This window comes from Cavia porcellus, unplaced genomic scaffold (assembly GCF_034190915.1).
Source record: "Cavia porcellus strain 051 isolate PalLab524CR breed Dunkin Hartley unplaced genomic scaffold, mCavPor4.1 scaffold_50, whole genome shotgun sequence".
NCBI lineage: Eukaryota > Metazoa > Chordata > Mammalia > Rodentia > Caviidae > Cavia > Cavia porcellus.
Window position 1 is genome coordinate 5406861 of NW_026947533.1, and position 19480 is coordinate 5426340.

A 19480-nucleotide genomic window follows, 5' to 3' on the forward strand; every position below is an offset into this window, starting at 1 on the left:
GGACTTGATACCAGCAAGCATACCAAATGTGAATAAAATCAGTCAAGGCCAAATAACATTCAAACAAACCAGCTTCAAATAAGATCAGTCATAGTAAAACAATGTAAGTAATACAGGGTTTCAGTTTTAGTTAATAGGAAATTAAGGACAATTACCATCATGGTATAACCTGCCATGTTTGGGTTATCTCTCTGTGCCCTCAAATCTAATATGAGTAGACAGACCAGAACAAAATATAATCAAACTAAACAGAGCAACAGAACTACTGTAGCATTTAAATCCTGATACACTTTTAACAATGTGCTCTGCCTTCTTTATTTAGGCAATTCCTCACCTTTCTCCTTCTCAGGATACTATTATTCACTATTCAGAGTGATATTAGTTTAGTCTCTTATGTTCAATTTCAGCATACATAAAAGTAAGAAGTGGAGCTCTACTCAAGTACATATTGTACTTGAGTATACGTAGTAGTATACATTGATGTATTTTAAAAATCCATGTGTGGTGAAAGCTTTCCCACATTCTTCACATAAACAGGGTTTCTCAACAGTGTAAATTTTTTCATGTATTGGACAACAATGAGCATTTCTGCTGAAACCATTCTCTACTACGAAGAGAATGAGACACATTATGGTAATCATTATCAACTTCCCCAAAATCAGTCTTGAAGATCACAAAAGCCTGCATCATCCTGTAATTATTTGATTAGTTCTATAATGTTCAGTATATATTCAATGCATGTGAAGTTGGCAACAACTATTTGGAAGAAAACTAGAGACAGTAAGATAGAAAATGAACATCTCAGGGGACATGCTTTGAAACCTGTGTTTCCTTAACTTGTTTCCTTATGAACTGTCCTGTTTTGTCATGTTTAATCTTACCGTCTTTAAGATAAAAAACAAGTTTGTAGAACAGATAAGCATATTAATATGTTTTTGTTGGATCACTGAGGTGAACTGTTTGCAGTGTTATTATTTGACTATCACTTTGTATGTTTTAATTTTGTAACTTGAACAATTACTTCTAAGATGACAATATGTAACTAATCAACTAGTGATGTCTTATTGTTTATTTTTCAGAACTTCTGTATTATTTCTACATTTTTTGCTTTTTTCTTTAACTAATAATAATTCACCAAAAATATAAAAATTAAGGTTTGAAGACAAAATATTAAGTACATGGACACTATCCATACTTAAAAGTGAAAAGCCCATTTCAGTTTATCATGTTTAATTACAAGATGCCATTTTGAAGCACAAAGACACTTTAAAAAATCTAAACAGGTATAAGTGATTAACTGAAAACCATAAAAATATGTACTTGAGTAGAGCTCCACTTCAGATTTGTCATTTCTGGAAAATTTGTGAAGAAATATTGACATCAAACTTCTGTATTGATTATTTCTTCAGGTCTACTTGGAATGTTTAAAGTAAACTTAGATGTAAACTGTCTGAAGAGTGCTGTTTTATCTATGTATTTAACAACAAACATGGATTGCCGTATTTCTCACACTGTTAATACACATAGGATCAAGTGATATCTTTCAGATATGTAACAATGATCAAGTCTGCTGAGAGTATTCCCATAACACATAGGATTTACCTCTTGTGTGAGCTTTTTCACGTATTTCACTTACAATCTGGCTGCTGAAAGTGTCTCCACTTGCTTACGTAGCCAGTGGTTCATCCCAGTGTGAATTGTTTCATGTGTTTTGCAATGACTGTATGTGGTAAAAGCTTTGCCACATTGTTATATACATAGGGTTTTTCATCAGTGTGGAGTCATTGATGTATTTTACAAAATCCATGTGTGGTGAAAGCTTTCCCACATTCTTCACATAAACAGGGTTTCTCAACAGTGTAAATTTTTTCATGTATTGGACAATGAGCATTTCTGCTGAAACCTTTCCCACATTCCTTACATATACAAGTTTTCTGCCTGTGTGAAGTTTTTCACACATTATGCAATATGTACTTGTGCTTAAAAAATTTTCATGATGCTTATATACACTGGTTTTATCTTGAGTGTGAACTTTCATGTCGCTTACAGTGTCCATGTCGGGTAAAAGCTTTCCCACATTGCTTACATACATATGGTTTCTCACCAGTGTGAATTCTTTCATGTTGTTTACAATGTACATGTTGGGTAAAAGCTTTCCCACATTGCTTACATACATATGGTTTCTCACCAGTGTGAATCCTTTCATGTTGCTTACAAAGTCCATGTCGGGTAAAAGGTTTTCCACATTGCTTACATATATATGGTTTCTCGCCAGTGTGAATACTTTCATGTTGTTTACAATGTACATGTTGGGTAAAAGCTTTCCCACATTGCTTACATACATAGGGTTTCTCTCCAGTGTGAATCCTTTCATGATTTTTACAACCTGCCCATGTGTTAAAAGCTTTTCCACATTGCTTACATATATATGGTTTCTCACCAGTGTGAATACTTTCATGTTGCTTACAATGTCCATGTTGGGTAAAACCTTTACCACATTGCTTACATACATAGGGTTTCTCTCCAGTGTGAATTCTTTCATGTTCCTTACAACATCTATGTGTGGTAAAAGCTTTCCCACATTGCTTACATACATAGGGTTTCTCTCCAGTGTGAATCCTTTCATGATCTTTACAACCTGCCCGTGTGTTAAAAGCTTTCCCACATTGCTTACATACATATGGTTTCTCTCCAGTGTGAATTCTTCCATGTTTCTTACAATCTCCCTGTGTTTTAAAAGCTTTCCCACATTGCTTACATACATATGGTTTCTCTCCAGTGTGAATTCTTTCATGTTGCTTAAAATGTTCAGATTTGGTGAACCCTTTTCCACATTGCTGACATACATAGGATTTCTCTCCACTGCAATATTTTTCATGGATCTGAACATTGTGGTGTGTTTCTGATTCTTTCATATTCACATTACCTTCTGCAGTACAAGGGAATACTTCTTTACACTGATTCCAAAATGTATGTCCATAGGATTTCCCTAGCTTTTCATTTCTGTAAAAAAATCACATATAGGATTGATAACCGTATTACAAAGATTTTATTGAAGAGTTGAGCAAAACTGCAGTCTCACTGTTTGAATCCCCACTTCATATGTTTCACTTTTTTGTTTCATTAAGTATTTCTAAGAGCAGCATATGTAATCATTGACTTTAGATTTCTTACTGTTTATTTTCACTTTGAAAGTGGTATTATTTCTACTTATTTTGTCTTTTTTTAGTCTTTCCTTACATTAAATAAAAAAAGAAAAATTCACAGTGAAATGGGTCTCAGTTTAATGACTGCATTAATGTCAAGTTCTGTTTTTAATGCCTAAGAAATTCTGACCATGAAGTAACAGAATGGCCTTGTAAGACATGTTGAAAACAACCATCCCCAAAAGACTGGTTCACGTTTGGAAATCTTAAAATTTGGTACCTTTTGTAATGCAGAATCTTTAGCTTCACTTTGGGCATGGGTACATATGTGCATCACATACAGAACATTCTGATATGTTTCCCTATCACTATCTCCCTTCTGTCCTTAACCTGTAGGTCCCTTTTCCATATGGTCAGTCTTACTTTTCTTTATTAACTCTCTTTCATTTCATTCCACAATTTATATTTTGGTTTCTCATCTAAAAGAAACCCTGTGAAATTTTAGGTTTTATAGCTGAGCTATTTCACCGAATTGATGGGAGAAAGAATCACCTATTGCTTATGGCAAATGACATTATATTCTTTATTTTTTGACATTATATAACACATTTTTTTTTCTTTTCCATGCTGGGAATGAAGAACAGCTATTAGCATAAAATCTATAGCTTTTAAAATCTGTTTTAAGACATTTTCGCTGATCATTAAGTTGTGAAGTTTGAACTTGAATTTGCCATTCTGCAAAATCTGATTCCTAGTGTGCTGGATGTACAAGAATGCCCAATCACAGAGAGTCTATTAACATTTTCCTTCTCCACAAATCCAGTGATTGATAAGTAAGCTTCTTCAAGGCATGATCTATTATAACTTGATCTGCTTTGTATATGAGTAAGCATGTATCAGTATTTTATGTGGATTTTGAATTTTTAAAAATATATCCAAGACAAGTATGAGGGGATCAATTTCTAGAGACAAATGCACACTGATAATCAGAATGAGTGCACTTAACATTCTACCAGCCTTCTAAGAATTTTACTCAGAATGGCTGATTCTTTAGAGCATGGCTTGGAAACACAAGCACTCTGTTTTATTTCAAATTCTATTGCAATCATAGAAATTTTTAGATAATGAATGTGTTGTATTCACATGTATATATGGGTAGAAAAACTGAAGGGAGAATGTCATAACTCAAAGTGTATGCCTTTCATACACATCTATATGCAATGTCATACATTTTCATGATTTAATTCCCTCATTATACATACCCTAGCTTATACGACTTCAGAGAATATTAGTGACAATAAATTGAATGGTGCCTTATTTGTTTGGTTGTCATTTTTCTGCTGACTAACTAATTACTCAGGAACATTCCTTCTCCTTGTGAGTGCAAATTACCTTAAGTATCTCCAGTAAATTTTGCATCGTTTTTCAGCTTCCTGGATATCCCCAAGTCCTCCTGAATTGTAGAAATAGAAATACGAGCACTCATTAGAATAATACATACAAATTAATAGATTTTGTTTAGAGTTATGATATAATGTGTCCAGGTCTGAGCTATTTTTAAAAATATTTTCACATTGTTTTTAACAAACAGCACTAATGAGTGACATAAAACATTCTGACAGCATGAGTGACAAAATTATTTTGTCCTTACCAATTGCAGTCATGTTCCTAAAGGTTTCGCCCATCACATCTCTGTAGAGGTTCTTTTGGGATGGACTCAGCAAAGTCCACTCCTCATTGCTGAACTTCACCACCACATCCTCAAAGGTCACCAACTCCTAATGGATCATACATATATTTCTCACACAAAGGTTGAGACACCAGGTTTGTGATATCTTAAATTCTCTCCTACAAATCTGAATCAAAAGAAAAGTGTGGTGGTGCATATCTATAATCCCAGCACTCAAATGCTAAGACAGGATGGCTTCGGTGAGTTCGGGCAATTCTAGGCTCCATAGGGTGTTCAAATCCAGCTGATATACATACAGAAAGCTTGTTTCAATAAAACAAAACAAAACGAAACTAATAAAACCAAACAAAACAGCTGAATGAAGACTGATTTCTTCAAATTTAAATCCATGTTTTGTTCATTAATTTTGTGTATATACACATTTTTGAAGACAGCAAATTTGATGATAGATTGCAAGTCACTGCTGATGTAACAGTGAAATAGGAGCACTGATTCTTGTGCTGAGTCATGGCAAGATTCTCTGTGTACTGTCTCTAAAGCAGAGCTCATAGTGAGAAGCCTGCAGACCAGCATCCACAAAGCACAGAGGCACATAAATATCCCATCAATCAACTGGGAAGCCAAGCAAGGACCTCCCTTCCCTGATAAGTGATGGCAATGTGGCAGACTGTGGCCCATCCAGGGGGCAAACCAGCAGCTCCTTAGATCCACGCTATGTGGGAACTTAGGATGCTGTGAAACCAAACAAGCAGCCTGTTTCCCTACTAAGCAATAGTGAACCTACTGATGAACAGCCTAGAATCAAACATCCCTCTTCCCCACCCCTCTTCTCCTGTCACCCCCCCCCATTAGCAAAGGAAACCAGAAATCTGAGAATCTCCTGGGAAGCAAACCATAACAAATAAAGGGGACTTCCTTGTAGTATCTCTTTGAAGGCAAATATTTTTATTACTGTTTTGCCCTATTCTGATTAATGGTATTGCTCTATTCAATATTCTGTTTTGATAAGTACTATAATGTTCTCTATTTCATCTCATTTTGATATACATGTTTGAAAGAACAACTATTATAAAGATAATAAAATATGTTGTGATACCTATTACTGTTATCCCAGTAACCTGTTGTAAAGTTGTGTACCAATTTCACTGTATGATCTTAGTTGGCCTTATTCTGCCTTGTTGTGTTGTAATATACCACTTTCAAAATTTAAAAAAAGAAAGAAAATCTCATCAATCACTTTGATAGGCTACAGATAATGTCTCTTCAAAACTCATTTAGGCCAGTTAGTACTTTGTTCTTAATATACTTCAGCAGCATTTTGAAACATGAATTTGGTTTCATAGAACAAAACATAAATAACATCCAATATGGTACACAAATAATAACTCAAATGTTAGTGGAAAATACTGTTTTTAAAAAATAAGTATATAAAATGGAACCAGGCCCAAGCTGTAATTTACAGCTCACTGTCACCAAGCGATCACTTTCAATTCAGATATAAGAAATATATCTTGGGAGGCTGGGGAAGGAATTCTTCCTTGAATTTGGGGCTATCCTAAATTACAGAGCTGTATAAAATAGAGAAACCCTGACTGTGACACCCCACAGACAAAGTGAAACTTGAAAAGAGAATGCATAAGACACCTTTGGTTTGTTTTTAAAAATTATAGCCATACAATCCCGAAAAATGCCAATAGTGTTCAACACTTTCTGAGAAACAATGTGGATATCTTCCATACTACACAGAAAACACTTTCATAGTTGGGTATTTAGCTCAGTGGCATGACTGTCTTCCGAGAAAGCATAGGTAATGAGTTTGATCCTTGGTACAAAAAAAATCCCAATTTTACCTTCATGAACTGGAGCATTAGAGATAATCCAAATTAAATCTCAAGTATGGAACAAAAAATACATGGGTTGACAAGGATGTGAAATACTGATTGTTGCCAGAGCTGGTGTTGATCACATCAAGGAAGCAATCAGAACTCAACTTTAACTTCATACTTACTCTAAGAACTACCTGAATTTCAGTGAAGACCCTCTCTGTTGTATGTCCTGCTATTGGCTTCCTGCATCTTGTCAGTCACTTGCACATCCTTTCCATGCTCCTCTGATCCATCCTCAGCAGGAAACCCTTCATGCCAAACTATTGATATCACTGCAAAATTTCTATTTAGAGCATCTCCTTTATACCACTTAGTAAAGTCCATTGCAGAGCATTTCCATATTTAAATTGTGCATGAACAAACAAACGACTAAATCAGCACTTAGTAAAGACCATTGCATAGCATTTCCATATTTAAACTGTCTATGAACAACCAAACTACTAAATCAGCTCTTAATTCAGATGACACCCCAATTCCTTTCCATTTAGAACAATATGATGTGTATATGTCCCTGCAAATGCCTATATTTTGGCATTTTTTGATGAGAATTTAACAGGTAGCCCTTTCTGGAATTTGCCCTTAACAAATTTTTACCCTGTCCTTGATAACACTTTCATATTTGCTTCATTGTTCTCAAACTTCAAAACTCTATGGCTGTGCTCACAAATGTGAGCAGGGGTGCCACATAAATAATTAAGTATGTTCAGAAATTATTTTGCACTGTTCTGTATAATACACAGGAGTTTACCAGGTGTTTGGGAAGCCTTCCTCTACTGAAGCACATTACTACACATCTCTGTATTCTTAGGACCTTTGCCACTACCTGTCATGAGGATGGAAATATGAGAACATACTATAAATATAGGAGACCACTATAAATACAAAAAAGCCAAAGTTTAATTTGAGCCATTGTGACTATAAAGCCCTGCATTACAGGCATTAATGAACTTTGGACATTCCAGAACAGCTACTCTGAGGAAAGAGAGCAAAGACCTAGCTCATTACTGCTCTACAAGCTACAAAAAGCATCATAGTCAGGGTCTTCCCAAACTCCTTCCAATGCCTAAGATTGTGGAGTTACCAGGCCAGCAGTCAATTTCAAAGATTATACTTGAGTCTGCTGCTGTCATAGTGGAGCCAGGGTTCTGGGGACCCCAAATCACCCTTGCCAACAGCAAGAGGCAAAAGGGACAGTGAATGACCCATGGCCAATGCTTGAGGACCTCAGGAGCTGAAGCAACTAAATACCTGAGGCTCCAGACACCAGAACTACTCCTAAATACTTGTAACTGGTTTCACCCAATCCACCCTATCTCTGGGCTCCCATCCACAACCTCACCCTTCCATTGCTCCAAGATCTCTCAGGTTCTTTGCTAATCAGGCCACAGGACATCAAAAGTACTAAATGAGATCCAGAAAGCATTTTGCTACCAGTATTATACTCAGAACAGGGAAATCATGATGAGACATCAGAAGAGACAGAAGTCACAGCCAGCAATGGCCCATTGGATTGGACAGTTCATAGAGCCTGCCCCTTCATCACTGATTGACTCCTGCTCTACTGCCCTCCTTCTGAGTCAAGAATAAACAGGGAAAGGAACCCTAACCCTGCAAGAGAGGATCCCAAATGATAGACTGTAGTGCAGAAGCTTCTTGAGCTGCCATTCTTCTCCAGTGGTGAACTCAGCTGGATAGAGGAGTATTTCTACAGAAGAGCTTTACCTCAGGCTTTTAATTTTCAAATCCATTTGATTTCAAGGAAAAAAGAACACATCAACTAAAATTAAACTTCAAAACATGTTAATCAGGGGGCAACACTGGTATATACATTGCACATTGTCATCCCCAGGTCATTCACATAGAGCACAAGACATCTCTAATCAATTTTCCAAACAGTACTGTTACAGGGAACCTGAGTTATTTAAATAGTATTGGCAGGAGACAGGGCTAGGTCCCCCAAGCAGCCCATGCAGGAGACCAGATAGCTTGCAACTATGGGGAAGACTGACACCTCATGCTATGGGCCAAGGCTGAAGACAAATGACAAGCAAATTCATCCATATCCTAAGGATTGATATTCTAAATAGTTCCCTAGCACTCTGAGGAAGTCAGGAGTCACCATTTAAAGAAAGGTATCCTTATCCTAAAGACTGACATTCTAAATAGTTCCTATCATCCTGAGGAACTCAGGAGTCACCCTCCCAAACCCCTAAGGGAAGTCACAGCTACCTAAGAATGCCTGCTTTCTATGTGACTCCCTTCCCTCTTTGTTCCCAATTTAATCAACTTTACCTGAACTTATAATCTTATTGGTTACCTTAGCTCTGTCCCATCTTATGCCCATCTGCATTGTGAGTTCCTAGTTTTCCCCTCCTTAAACTAATTTCACCACATGATTTTACTCTATAAAGATCCCTAGAAAGGACAGTGTTTGGCAACCTGCTCAGGACCCCTTCTCTGTCTCAGGCAGCTTTCTTTCTCTCAATAAGTATATTCTTCTGTTAATTTCTGTTGTTCCTAAAATTCAGTCTTTGACTTTACAGAACAAAAACTTCATATCAGACATAGCATACCTGGAGACTGATTTTGCTATAGCAATATCAGTATAAACTTTTCTCTTTCTGGAAGTCAGAGAAATCAGTTGTAGTTTATATTACACAATGTTGAACTCACCTTGCCAGGGATACTTGCATTGAAGGCCTTTATCCCTGCCTTTAAGTGCTGCTTCTTTTTTGAAAGTGAACTGATCTGTAATTTTGGTTATGGTATCCACAATGTATTAAGGAATTGAATCAAAATATTTCTTATGAATGGCTTATCTCCAGCCATGGTAGAAGACAGATAGCAAAAATTCTTTGTTTTGATTTCTTCATTCAGTCCAAAGGATGTACTTGAAAGAGTTTTGCCCTAGAAAAATTATAGGACCTCATAGTGGTAGTTCAAGGTGGAAGAAGGTAAACTCAGGGATGCTTACTCACATGGCTACTTCCTCTTTTCTCCTTGATTACAACATCCTCTTTCTTTCCCAGGGGCCTAAAGAAAATTCCCATTAGCTCCTAGCATGACATCACTGTCCCCTCCAAGCACCACATCCAGTCAAAAGTCACATATACCCCATAACCCCATAGTCAGTCAGAAAAAAATAAAAGCCAAGCCCTTAATGGCTGTGGGCTTGTCTCCACATTCTTTAAATAAAAGGCCACTTTTACATTCTTATATTCAGCTTCTCTATGGTGCTAAGCTACCTCCTCAGTAATATCAGTAATCTAACCCACTTTAAAACATTTTCACCACATGAGTTTATTCTATAAAGTCCCTATAAAAGACAGAGTCCTTTGCTATCTGCTCAGAATCCCTCCTGTTTCTCTCAGACAGAAGCTTTCTGATAGGATTTTTGGTGTAATAAAGAAGAGAATATAAAGTCAAAATGGCCTTTATTCTAAATATATGGAGAGAACCCCATGACCACTGGGGGTCTCACTTTTTCTTTTGGAAGTGTGTGGGTGGCATACATATAGTTTTTGACTTGGGTGGTGCTTAAAGGTGGCATTGCTGATATGCAAGTAGCTGATTGAGATTCTTTTCTGGCCACAGGTAAGTTGAATAGGGAAAAGGAAAGTGACTTCCAGGTAAAAGTCCCTTGGTTCCACCTCCCACTCCCAAAATATCCTATTTAGAGCAAAATACTTTCACTTTCTCTCTTTCAATAAATATATTCTGCTCTTCAACTCTGTTGTTCCTAAAATTCATTCTTGCACTATAGAGAACACAAACTCATACCAGACATAGAAGGTCAGGAATTGCATTCCACTGTATCATGGTATGGTTGCCTGTATTTCTAACTCAGCTGTCTGTAACTTTAAGAATTGTTTATCAATTTGACTTGGAGTAATTGTAGCAAATAAATGTTCTTAATGGATATAGGGAAATATATCATTAAATTGAAAAAAATGTTTATCACAGTTTTTCTAGCTAGCATCAGCCAACATTTTCAACTTTCAAATATGTGGGAAAACAAAAACTAAAAACAACTCAGAAAATAGCAATCCTTTAGGGGACAGTACATCATTCACTGTAATTGCCATGTTATCTGCAGGTATTTCATAGACCAAAAAAGAAACATTGAGCCTGTTAGTTAACAAGCATAAGTTTCAATAAATGTGCTCATAGCACTGCATCGTTGACAACTGTGAATTTTTTTTTTGTATGAGGGATTGAACTCATGACTTTGTGCTCTCCAGGCAGCTCCTTGTATCACTGAGCTCAATCCCCAGCCCAAACAACTTTTGATACTAAATATAACTATTAACAATGTTTAATTTGCCATTGACATATTTAATTATAAATTTTGTAAACCTACATTTTCACGAATGAAATTATTTTCTTTCCTTGCAGTTTAAATTACATTTTTTTTAGGTACCAAGGATCAAAGTTACAACCTAGCACTTTCCAGGCAGGCATTTCTGTCTGCTGAGCTAAATACCTGGCCTGTATTAATATTTTTAAATGTATAAACATCAGTTAATTCACTCAAATACTATTGTGATTTTAGCACAGGATGTCAATGTAGAAAGAAATTGATATACAATGAGAGAGGAACTGGAACCTCAAAGAGTCAATGCAAAAAACTAAATACAACAATCACTGCTACAGGCACAGCTGAAGAAAGCCAGAACTGAAGATGAAGATGCAGTGACCAGGTCTCCATGCTCCTGCAGAGAAAAACAACAGCTTGAAATGTACTACAGTTACCTCAGCCTCCTCCAGGAAGTCCTGCTAGGCATCAATTAGGATACTCAATGACCAGAACAACTGGACTATTGTTCCCACAAAATGCCTTGGCTCTTTCCACATAACTTTTCTGGCTGATTTGTTCCCCTGATGAATAATATTAGTTAAGCAGCTATAATCTTATAGGTTGATTGTAGTCTGAGACACACATTGTACTCACATTGTGACTTTCCTGTATAAATGACCCCTGATAATAGGTCTGTGGCCAAAACACTGAAGACCACTCCTGAAAATCAAGGGATATTCTTCTGTCTTTTTTTCTAAGAAAATTTTTGATCTTCTTTTGGTTTGTAACTTCTTCACTTCTCAATGTTGTGAGCCATTAAATTTGGTGCATTTGCCATCAAACAGGGCAGGATTATATTTCTCTTATTTCAATCTAAATATGAAATGTCTGTTAAAGGCCATGTTCCAAAGCCTGGATTTCAAGCTGCTTGTTTGCCTTGAGCTTAACATTTCCATGAGCTTTTATAAGTCCTCCATTTAGTGAATTGCAAATGTATTGGAGGAAGGAGGGCACTGTTGTGCTGTAGCACTATAGGTGTCATTCCTAAATCTGTGTTTGTCACTGCCTCCTGCATGCCACTACATGGCCTTTCTTCTTCTGCATCATCATTCAATAATTCCCATTTTGCATAAGTCAACTTTCACTCAGCTCTATTATTGATCTTTTTAAATAGTCTTCCTATCACCTTGGTTGTTTATTATTTTCATTTTAGTTTTTGCTTTAAAGACATAGTCTCACTTTGGAGTTCTGGCCAGTCTTGCCCTCACTATGTAGGTTAGGCTGTCTTTGAATACATGGCCATTCTCCTGTTCCAGCCTCTTCATTGCTGGGGAAAAGAGGTGGGCATCATAGCACATGGCATTTGTCTTTTTCTCCTCTCCTTTAAACTACTATTCTTTCATTTCAGTGGCACTGTCATTTAATCCTGAGGTTTGCTTGTGTCAGTAAAGGTTTCTGAAGCTTGCATTGAGTTTGTGAACAACAATACAGCAATCCAAGCAACCCAATTGAGAAATGTGGAATTTCATTAGGTGGTCTCAGGACTACTTGTACACAGAACCCCCACACCTATTTCAAGATCTAAACAAGAGGCTTTGAACTGGAAAGTTACAGATGTTTTAAAAGATAGAATCACAAAAAGATCCTGTTGGAAATCATTTAGCTAGAATCTTATAATAATTTTTGGATCACAACTGTATTCTGCTTATTCTGTTGAGCAGGTCAGTTTTTTTCTTTGGGTATAGCTCATTTTTCTTTTCTCCTGGGACTTCTACCCTGAGTGATTTTCCATTTTTCAGGGTAAAATACAGGGCACTAGTTAAACACAAAGCTCAAGATGGCATCTATTATGACAAGGTACAACACAGCTAAATTACAAGCCTCAATATTTTCTAGGGTAAAAACACACATATCTATAATCCCAGCACTCAAGAGGCTGACACAGGACTGCTGCTTTGAGGTTAGGGCAATTCTGCACTCCATAAGGGGTTCAAATCTAGCTGACATACATAGAGAAAACCTGTCTCAATAAAACAATACTAAACTAAACAAATAAAACCAAACAAAACACCTGAATGGAGACTGATTTCTTCAAATCTTAATTCCATATCTTGGGGATTCATTTTTTGTATATACACATTTTTGAGACAGCAAATTTGATACTATATTGCAACTCACAGCTAATGTAACAGCCAAATAGGAGCACTGATTCTTGTGCTGAGTCACTGCAAGAGTCCCTGTGCACTGTCTCTAATGCAGAGCATATAATGAGAACCTATAGGCCCAGCATCCATAAAGCACAGAGGCAGACAAATATCTCATCAACCACTCTGATGTACTACCAATGATATCTCTTCAAATCTCAATTAGGCCACTAAGTCCTTTGTTCTTAATATGCTTAAGCAGCATTTTGATATTTGAATTTGGTTTCACAGAACAAAACATAAATAACATCAAATATGGTACATGAATAATAACTCAAATGTTCACGGAAAACTGCTGTATGTAAAAAACATATAAACAATGAAACCAAGTGCAAGCTTCAAATTATACCTCAGTGTCACCAAGTGATCACTTTCCACTCAGATAGAAGAAATATATCTTGGGAGGCTGATGCAGGAGAACTTCCTTGAGTTTGGGGCTAGCCTAAGTTACAGAGCTGTCTTAAATAGATAAACCCTGACTGAGACACCCCACAGACAATGTGAAACTTGAAAAGTGACTGCATAAGACACTTTTGGTTTGCTTTAAAAATTTAGCCATACAATATAGAAAAATTCCACAATGTTCAACATTTTCTGAGAAAAAAGGTTTATATCATCCATAATATACAGAAAACACTTTCAGAGCTCGGTATTTAACTAGCAGCATGAAAACCTAACTTGCAAGCTTGAGATCATGAGTTCCATCCTTGGTACAAAAAAAAAAATTGAAATTTCACCTTCATGATACTGGGTCATAATTTGAGATAATCAAAACTAGATCTCAAGTGAACAACACAGAATTCATGGGTTGACAGGGATGTGGAATACTGATTGTTAGCAGAGCTGGTGTTATTCACCTCAAGGAAGATATCATAATTCAACTTTAACTGCATGCTTACCATAAGAACTACCTGACTTTCAGTCAAGACCCTCTCTGTTGTATGTCCTGCTATTTGCACACTGTGTCCTGCTGGTCACTTCCACATCCTTTCCATGCTCGTCTGATCCACCCTAAGCAGAAAACCCTTCATGCCTAAACTATTGATATCCCTGGACAATTTCAATTCAGGGCATCTCCTTTACAGGAATTAGTAAAGTCCATTACAGAGCATTTCCATATTTAAACAATGTATATGATCAACCAAGCTATTAAATCAGCTCTTAATTCAGAGATAACACTCATATTCCTTTCCATTCAGAAGGATATCATGTATTTATATGTTCATGCAAATGACTACATTTAGGCATTTTTCAGTGAGAATTTAACAGGCACCCCTTTCTGAAATTTGTCCTTAGCAAGCACACTTTACCCTGCCCTTGATGACACTTTTATATCTGAATTTTTTTCCTCAAAATTCAAACCTCTATGGCTGTTCTCACAAACATAGTCTATGAGCACATGTGTCACATGAAGTATGTTCAGAGATTCTTTGCACTGTTATTTATAATACACAGGAGTTCACCAGGTGTTTGGAAAGGCTTTCTCCACTGAAGCACATCACTACTCATCTCTGAATTCTCTTGATTTTGCCAACACCTGTCATGAGGTTGGAAATGCGAGAACGTACCATAAATTTAGGCTTTCCCTATAAATACAAAAAAGTACAGGTTTAAGGAGTGCCTTTGTGGATATGAGGCCCTGCATTACATACATTTATAAACTTTAGAACATCAAGATTGCTTATCCCTGGAATGAGAGCAGAGACCAAGCTCAGTAATGCTGCCCCAGCTACAAAATGCATCAGAGTCAGGGGCTTCCCAAGCTGCTTCCTCTGCTCCTTATGATGGAGGTGCCAGGACAGTAGAAAATTTCAAAGATGATACTCCAGTCTGGTGCTATCATAGTTAATTCAGGGTTCTGGGGACACAGAATCATCCTTGTTTCCAGCAGGAGAAAAAGGGAAAGTGGACGACCCAAGGCCAATGCTAGAAGAGCTCAGGAGCTGAAGCTAACTAAATACCTGAGTCTACACACACCAGAACTGCTTCTAACCACTTGTAACTGGTTTCTCCCAATTCCACCCTATTTATGGGCTCCCATCCAAGGCCTCACCATTCCGTGGCTAGAAGGTCTCCCAGATTCTTTGCTAATCAGGCCACAGGACTTCGAAACCAGTAAATGAGATCCAGCAAGCATTCTGCTCCCAGTTTTGTAGTCCAAACAGGTAAAAAATGTCTACACACCGGAAAAGACGCAAGAGACCTCCTGCCACAGCTCGCCTGATTGGACATTTCATATAGCCCGCCTCTTCATCACTGATTGACTGCTGCACTACTGTCTTCTTTCTGAGTCCAAAATAAACAGGGAAAGGAACTCCTTCCTGCAAGAGAGGATCCCAAATGTTAGAAAGTAGTCAGAGACTTCTGAAGCTGGTTGTCTTCAACAGTGTTGATCTCAACTACACAGAGGAATATGTGTACCAAAGTGCCTTACCTCAGGATTTTCATTTCCAAATCCATTTCATTTCAAGGATAAAAAGAAAAAATAAAACTAAATTTCAAAACATATGAATTGTGGGGCAACACTGGTATATACGTTGCACACTGTCATCCCAGATCATTCACCCAGAGCACAAGACATCTGTATTCAATTTTCCTAAAAGTACTGTTAGGTGGAGCTGAGTTAGTTAATTATGATTAGCAATGAGACAGGGCTGAGTCCTCTGAGGAGCCCACCCAGAAACCCAGATACCTTGCAACTATGGAGAAGATGGACAACTCCTGCTATGGGCTAAGCCTCAAGACAGAATATCAACAACTTCATCCATATCCTAAGGACTGATATTCTAAATAGTTCCTTAGCACAATGAGGAAGTCAGGAGTCACCATTCAAAGAAATGTATCCTCATAAAGACGGACATTTTAAATAGTTCCTATTATCCTGATGACCTCAGTAGTCATCCTCCCCAACCCCTAAGGGAAGATTCACTGTTGCCTAACAATGCCTGCTTCCTGTGTGACTCCCTTCCCCTTTTGCTATCAATTTAATCATCTTTACCTGAACTATTTATCTTGTTGGCTACCATAGCTCTGTCCCATCTTATGCCCATCTGCATTGTGAGTTCCCAGTTTTCCCACCCTTCAACCCATCTCACCACATGATTTTACTTTATAAAAGTCCTTGGAAAATACAGTCTTTGCCCACCCAGTCAGGACATATTTGCTCTCTTTCTCACACAGCTTTCTTTCTTCCAATAATTATATTATCTTGACTTCTGTTTTTTCTAAAATTCATTTTTTTACTTCAGAGAACACAAACTCATACCACACATAGTAGACCTGGAGTTTCATTACCCTATAGCAATAACAGTGTAAATTTTTCTCTTTCTTGAAGTCAGAGAAATCAGTAAATGATTGTATTCTTAAATGTTGATCTCACCTCTTAAGGGACATTTGCATTTAAAGGCTTTATCCCTGCCTTTTAGTTCTGCTTTTGTTTTCTGAATGTGAACTGATCTGTAGTTTTGTTTATGCTATCTACAGTGCATTAAGGAAATGACTGGAAATTTTCCTTATGAATTGTTTACCACTAACCATGGGAGAAGACACAGCAAAAATTCTTTATTTTCATTTCTTAATTTAAACTGAAGGATGTCCTTTAAAGAGTTTTGCCCTAGAATAAATTACAGAACATCATGGTGGTAGTTCAGTGTGAAAGGTCAAATCAGGGATGCTTACCCATATGGCTACTTCCTCGCTTTTCCCTGAATACAACTTCCTCATTCCTTTCCCAGGGGCCAAAAAAAATTCCAATCAGCTCCTTACATAATATCAATGTCAGTGCCAGCACTACCAAATTTCAGATAAACCCTATAATCCCATAATCCATCAGAAAATAAGGCAAACGCTTGTTGGCTTTAGGCTCCTCTCCACATTCTTTAAATAGAAAGGACACTGCTACTTTTTCTTATATTCTGTGAAGGGGTTTTGGCCCAGACAGGACTCTGTAGCTGGGAAAGCCTCAACCAGAAGCAGGAAGACCCTATCTCCCCCACCCCTAGGAATTTAGCTGTGACACCGTCTTCCTGCACCTGGAAATTTACCTATGGTGCCCAATCTATGACCAGTGGGCTACCTGTGCATCACTAATGCTCTCCTTAGGTTCCAACCAAAACCGAGGCTGCTTACACACCCCCATCCCACGTATCCACCAGAAAGATCACTGGACTCCAGTAGTGGGGGGGGGGGTGCCAGACGTCTCTCTCTATGTTCTCAGAATAAAGGCCTCTTTTTGTTTTATACTTCTCATCTTTTGGAAATAATCCTATCATTGGGTTTCTCTATTGGGCCACAAAATTCTAACAGTACTGGTTCTTGTCTATGTATGAAGCTAATTTACCTCCTCAGTAATTCACATGCTCTATGCCGTGAGTATCCAATGGAAATTAATGCAGTGGGGTTTTGCTTCACTGTACCAGTGTCAATGCAGTGAATTTAATCCTAAGATAAAAATAAATCTTCATACAAGTTTCAAAATAGAATTATTCATCAAAATATATATAGCCAAGGTCCAAGAGGCCTACAGACAGCTTTCAATAATATAATAGAAGCCTTCTAGAAACTGAAAGAATACACAGTTTATCTAATTAAAAGTTGTTCAATCAGCCAATAATGTAGAAATTTTTTCTGAACAATTATAGGTGAACCTTCTCTTTTGTAAGATATAAACTAATGCCATGGCAAAGTCTATCTCTTGCTAAATAATACAATCAAAGCAAGTATTTTACACTTATAATGATTGTTGTATATAATTTTAGATATTGCCACCACTATAATCACTGTGAATTGTATTAATCACTTGAAACTGCACGAAAAGAAATAAATTTCAGACATTATAAAAGTATAGTCATGTTAATTTGGCTCATGTTAATGGTCGAGGGGAATGAAACTCCTTACCTACTATATATCTGGTATAAGTTTGTGTTCCCTAAAATTGAAGAATGAATTTTAGGAATGATGGAGTTTAAGAGTGGAATATATTTATTGGGAGAAGGAAAGCTTCTGTCTGAGAGACAGGAAAGTTCTGAGTGGTTTGCTAAAGACTCTGTCTTTTTGAGAAACTTGTATAGAGTTAAACCATGGGGTTAGATGGGTCCAGGGGAGGGGAAAAATGGGAATCTGAAAGTTAAGCATAAGGCGGGATAGAAATGTGGTCAACCAATAAGGCTAATTGCTCAGGTAAAATTGATTAAATTGGGAGCAAATGGGAGAGCAAGTCATAGTAAGTGGGCAGGTTTAAGAGCAGAGACTCTTCTTTTAGAGGGTTGGGATGGGGGCTCTTGAGTTCCTCAGGGTGATCAGAGAACTATTTGGACTGTTGCTCCTTAGCACTTGGTTGTATTTAGTTTACCTTTTGTTTTGAGATTTGGCCCACAGCAGGAGGTGATTGTCTCTTCCAATCCTGCAAGCAATCTGAACTTATTTTCTGGCTCCTTTGAGGGGCAAGCCTTGTTTTTACAGGCAGCTGAGTTAGTTAGAAATATATAGTCAGGGAGACAGGATCAGGTCCTAGATGTAGCCAGCTCAGAAGCCCACATACCTTGCAGCTATGTGAAGACAGATACCTCCTATTATGGGACAGGCCTCAAGAGAAAATACCAAGCAAATGCATCCATGTTCTAATAATTGATTTTCTAAATAGTTCCCTGTCACCCTGCTGAAGTCAGGAGTCATCCTTGCAATCCTATAGAGGAGAGTTACTGCTTTGTAAAATGCCTGATTTCTATGACCTCGCTTCCCCATTTGTCTGCAGTGTAAATGATTTTGCCCGAACTATTAATTATACTGGCTAAACGTAGCTCTGTCCAAAGTTATGCCCATCTGCCTTGTGAGTTCCCAATTTCCCCCACATTAAACCCATCTCACCCCATGATTTTATTCTATAAAGTCCTTAGAAGATACAAAGTCCTTGACAAGCCACTTATGACCCCTCCTGTTCTCTCAGACAGAAGCTTTCTGATAGGGTTTTCACTGTGGTAAAGGAGAGAATATAAAGCAAAAATGGCCTTTATTCTAAGAAGGTGGATCACATGACCACTAGATGTCTGCCTTTTTCTGCTGGATACATGGTGAGGGGGCTTATATCTACTTTTTAAAAAAATTTTATTTAAGGAGAAAAAAAGCAGAGAAAGGGTACAAGTTATATAGATTTACAGAAAAAAAAACAGTAGGAAATCACTAGTTAATGGATTACATATTGTCATGTTAGAAATAATTGTTCAAGTCACAAAATTAAAGCTTATAAAGTGGACATTCCA

General features: G+C 37.3%; 1 protein-coding gene across 1 annotated transcript; it reads right to left on the reverse strand.

The window, feature by feature from the left end:
• Positions 1-523: 523 nt before the first annotated feature.
• On the reverse strand, positions 524-6692 carry LOC134475039 (zinc finger protein 709-like). Its single transcript, XM_063244405.1, has 4 exons — positions 6687-6692; positions 4798-4924; positions 4539-4599; positions 524-3003 (listed from the first exon to the last, which is right to left on the reverse strand). The coding sequence occupies exons 1-4, from the start codon at positions 6690-6692 to the stop codon at positions 2016-2018; spliced, it is 1182 nt and encodes a 393-aa protein (XP_063100475.1). The 3' UTR covers positions 524-2015.
• Positions 6693-19480: the final 12788 nt, after the last annotated feature.